This window comes from Panulirus ornatus, chromosome 2 (genome assembly GCF_036320965.1).
Source record: "Panulirus ornatus isolate Po-2019 chromosome 2, ASM3632096v1, whole genome shotgun sequence".
Taxonomy (NCBI): domain Eukaryota; kingdom Metazoa; phylum Arthropoda; class Malacostraca; order Decapoda; family Palinuridae; genus Panulirus; species Panulirus ornatus.
In genome coordinates, this window is record NC_092225.1 from 45549015 (window position 1) to 45552606 (window position 3592).

The 3592-nt window shown below is 45.2% G+C and overlaps 1 protein-coding gene across 2 annotated transcripts; it reads left to right on the forward strand.

Moving 5' to 3' along the window:
• Positions 1-1451: 1451 nt before the first annotated feature.
• Positions 1452-2868, forward strand: LOC139756247 (uncharacterized). Of its 2 annotated transcripts, none has more exons than XM_071675434.1 (3): positions 1452-1569; positions 1604-1946; positions 1979-2868. In XM_071675434.1, the coding sequence occupies exons 2-3, from the start codon at positions 1622-1624 to the stop codon at positions 2749-2751; spliced, it is 1098 nt and encodes a 365-aa protein (XP_071531535.1). In that variant the 5' UTR covers positions 1452-1569; positions 1604-1621; the 3' UTR covers positions 2752-2868. The 2 variants fall into 2 exon arrangements, with proteins under 2 accessions (XP_071531535.1, XP_071531543.1); XM_071675442.1 differs by lacking the exon at positions 1452-1569 and having other exon boundaries at positions 1610-1946; positions 1979-2391; positions 2526-2868.
• The last annotated feature ends 724 nt before the right edge of the window (positions 2869-3592 follow it).

Genomic DNA, 3592 nt, shown 5'->3' on the forward strand with positions numbered 1-3592 from the left:
GAACTCTGTACAGGAGGACTGTATATATATATATACCGCATGTGTTCTGTTTACAAATCCGTTCTAGAATCCACTCGTAGATTATGTACGGATCTCTTCTACAGACCACATGTGGACTGTGTACAGGTCTGTTCTACAGGCCACATGTGGACTGTGTACAGATCTGTTCTACAGGCCACATGTGGACTGTGTACAGATCTGTTCTACAGACCACAGTAGACTGTGTACAGGTCTGTTCTACAGGCCACATGTGGACTGTGTACAGATCTGTTCTACAGGCCACATGTGGACTGTGTACAGATCTGTTCTACAGACCACAGTAGACTGTGTACAGGTCTGTTCTACAGGCCACATGTGGACTGTGTACGGATCTGTTCTACAGGCCACATGTGGACTGTGTACAGGTCTGTTCTACAGACCACAGTAGACTGTGTACAGGTCTGTTCTACAGACCACAGTAGACTGTGTACAGGTCTGTTCTACAGACCACAGTAGACTGTGTACAGGTCTGTTCTACAGACCACAGTAGACTGTGTACAGGTCTGTTCTACAGGCCACATGTGGACTGTGTACAGGTCTGTTCTACAGGCCACATGTGGACTGTGTACAGATCTGTTCTACAGGCCACATGTGGACTGTGTACAGGTCTGTTCTACAGACCACAGTAGACTGTGTACAGGTCTGTTCTACAGACCACATGTGGACTGTGTACAGGTCTGTTCTACAGACCGCAGTAGACTGTGTACAGGTCTGTTCTACAGGCCACATGTGGACTGTGTACAGATCTGTTCTACAGACCACAGTAGAGTGTACAGGTCTGTTCTACAGCCCACAGTAGACTGTGTACAGGTCTGTTCTACAGGCCACATGTGGACTGTGTACAGGTCAGTTCTACAGGCCACATGTGGACTGTGTACAGGTCTCTTCTACAGGCCACATGTGGACTGTGTACAGGTCTGTTCTACAGGTCACATGTGGTCTGTGTACAGGTCTGTTCTACAAGTCAAATGTGGACTGTTACAGGTCTGTTCTACAGGCCAAAGTGGACTGTGTATAGGTCTATTCTACAGACCACAGTGGACTGTGTACAGGTCTGTTCTAATGGCCACAGTGGAGTGTACAGGTCTGTTCTACAGCTCACATGTGGACTGTGTACAGGTCCGTTCTACAGGCCACATGTGGACTGTGTACAGGTCTGTTCTACAGGCCACATGTGGTCTGTGTACAGGTCTGCTCTACAGGTCACATGTGGTCTGTGTACAGGTCTGTTCTACAAGTCAAATGTGGACTGTTACAGGTCTGTTCTACAGGCCAAAGTGGACTGTGTATAGGTCTATTCTACAGACCACAGTGGACTGTGTACAGGTCTGTTCTAATGGCCACAGTGGAGTGTACAGGTCTGTTCTACAGGTCACATGTGGACTGTGTACAGATCTGTTCTACAGGCCACAGTGGACTGTGTACAGGTCTGTTCTATAGGCCACAGTGGAGTGTACAGATCTGTTCTACAAGTCACATGTGGACTGTGTACAGGTACTGTTTTACAGGCCACATGTGGACTGTGTACAGGTCTGCTCTATAGGCCACAGTGGACTGTGCACAGGTCTGTTCTACAGCTCACATGTGGACTGTGTACAGGTCCGTTCTACAGGCCACATGTGGACTGTGTACAGGTCTGTTCTACAGGCCACATGTGGACTGTGTACAGGTCTGTTCTACAGGTCACATGTGGTCTGTGTACAGGTCTGTTCTACAAGTCAAATGTGGACTGTTACAGGTCTGTTCTACAGGCCAAAGTGGACTGTGTATAGGTCTATTCTACAGACCACAGTGGACTGTGTGCAGGTCTGTTCTAATGGCCACAGTGGAGTGTACAGGTCTGTTCTACGGGTCACATGTGGACTGTGTACAGATCTGTTCTACAGGCCACAGTGGACTGTGTACAGGTCTGTTCTATAGGCCACAGTGGAGTGTACAGGTCTGTTCTACACGTCACATGTGGACTGTGTACAGGTCTGTTCTACAGTTCACATGTTGACTGTGTACAGGTCTGTTCTACAGGCCACAGTGGACTGTGTACAGGTCTGTTCTACAGGCCAGAGTGGAGTGTACAAGTCTGATCTACAGGTCACATGTAGATTGTGCACAGGTCTGTTCTACAGGTCACATGTGGACTGTGTACAGGTCTATTCTACAGGCCACAGTGGACTGTGTACAGGTCTGTTCTACAGGCAACATGTGGACTGTGCACAGGTCTGTTCTACAGCTCACATGTGGACTGTGTACAGGTCTGTTCTACAGGTCACATATAGACAGGGTACAGGTCTGTTCTACAGGCCGCAGTGGACTGTGTACAGGTCTGTTCTACAGGCCACAGTGGACTGTGTACAGGTCTGTTCTATAGGCCACAGTGGAGTGTACAGGTCTGTTCTACAAGTCACATGTGGACTGTGTACAGGTCTGTTCTACGGGACACAGTGGACTCTGTACAGGTCTGTTCTACAGCCACAGTGGACTGTGTACAGGTCTGTTCTACAGGCCACAGTGGAGTGTACAGGTCTGTTCTACAGGTCACATGTGGACTGTGTACAGGTATGTTCTACAGGCCACTTTGGACTGTGTACAGGTCTGTTCTACAGGCCACAGTGGAGTGTAGAGGTCCGTTCTACAGGCCACAGTGGACTATGTACAGGTCTGTTCTACAGACCACATGTGGACTGTGCAAAGAACTATACTAGAGGCCACATGTAGAATCAGTCATGTGTATAGGACTATCCTACAGTTCAACAATTTAGCAATTAATAATAACATATGTATCTCAGCTGTTAACTATGTTGATTTTTCAAAATAAAAAAGAATACTTCAGAATATCTCGAGTTTGAATAATATTTTCATCTCTCTCTCTCTCTCTCTCTCTCTCTCTCTCTCTCTCTCTCTCTCTCTCTCTCTCTCTCTCTCTCTCTCTCTCTCTCTCTCTCTCTCTCTCTCTCTCTCTCTCTCTCTCTCTCTCTATTTAACAATATATATATATATATATATATATATATATATATATATATATATATATATATATATATATATATATATATATAAGGCATGTGTTCGTGTAGGAAGAGAGGAAAGTGATTGGTTCTCAGTGAATGTAGGTTTGCGGCAGGGGTGTGTGATGTCTCCATGGTTGTTTAATTTGTTTATGGATGGGGTTGTTAGGGAGGTGAATGCAAGAGTTTTGGAAAGAGGGGCAAGTACAAAGTCTGTTGGGGATGAGAGAGCTTGGGAAGTGAGTCAGTTGTTCGCTAATGATACAGCGCTGGTGGCTGATTCATGTGAGAAACTGCAGAAGCTGGTGACTGAGTTTGGTAAAGTGTGTGAAAGAAGAAAGTTAAGGGTAAATGTGAATAAGAGCAAGGTAATTAGGTACAGTAGGGTTGAGGGTCAAGTCAATTGGGAGGTAAGTTTGAATGGAGAAAAACTGGAGGAAGTAAGGTGTTTTATACATATATATATATATATATATATATATATATATATATATATATATATATATATATATTTTTTTTTTTTTTTTTTTCAAACTATTCGCCATTTCCCG

What these genes read in the sequence shown, in the direction of transcription:
- LOC139756247 (XM_071675434.1), top strand. Translation starts at nt 1,622, where the DNA reads ATGTGGACTGTGTACAGGTCCGTTCTACAGGCCACATGTGGACTGTGT. An exon ending in CCACAGTGGACTGTGTACAG is followed by an intron (nt 1,947 to 1,978) that starts GTCTGTTCTATA and finishes TGGAGTGTACAG; the next exon opens with GTCTGTTCTACACGTCACAT.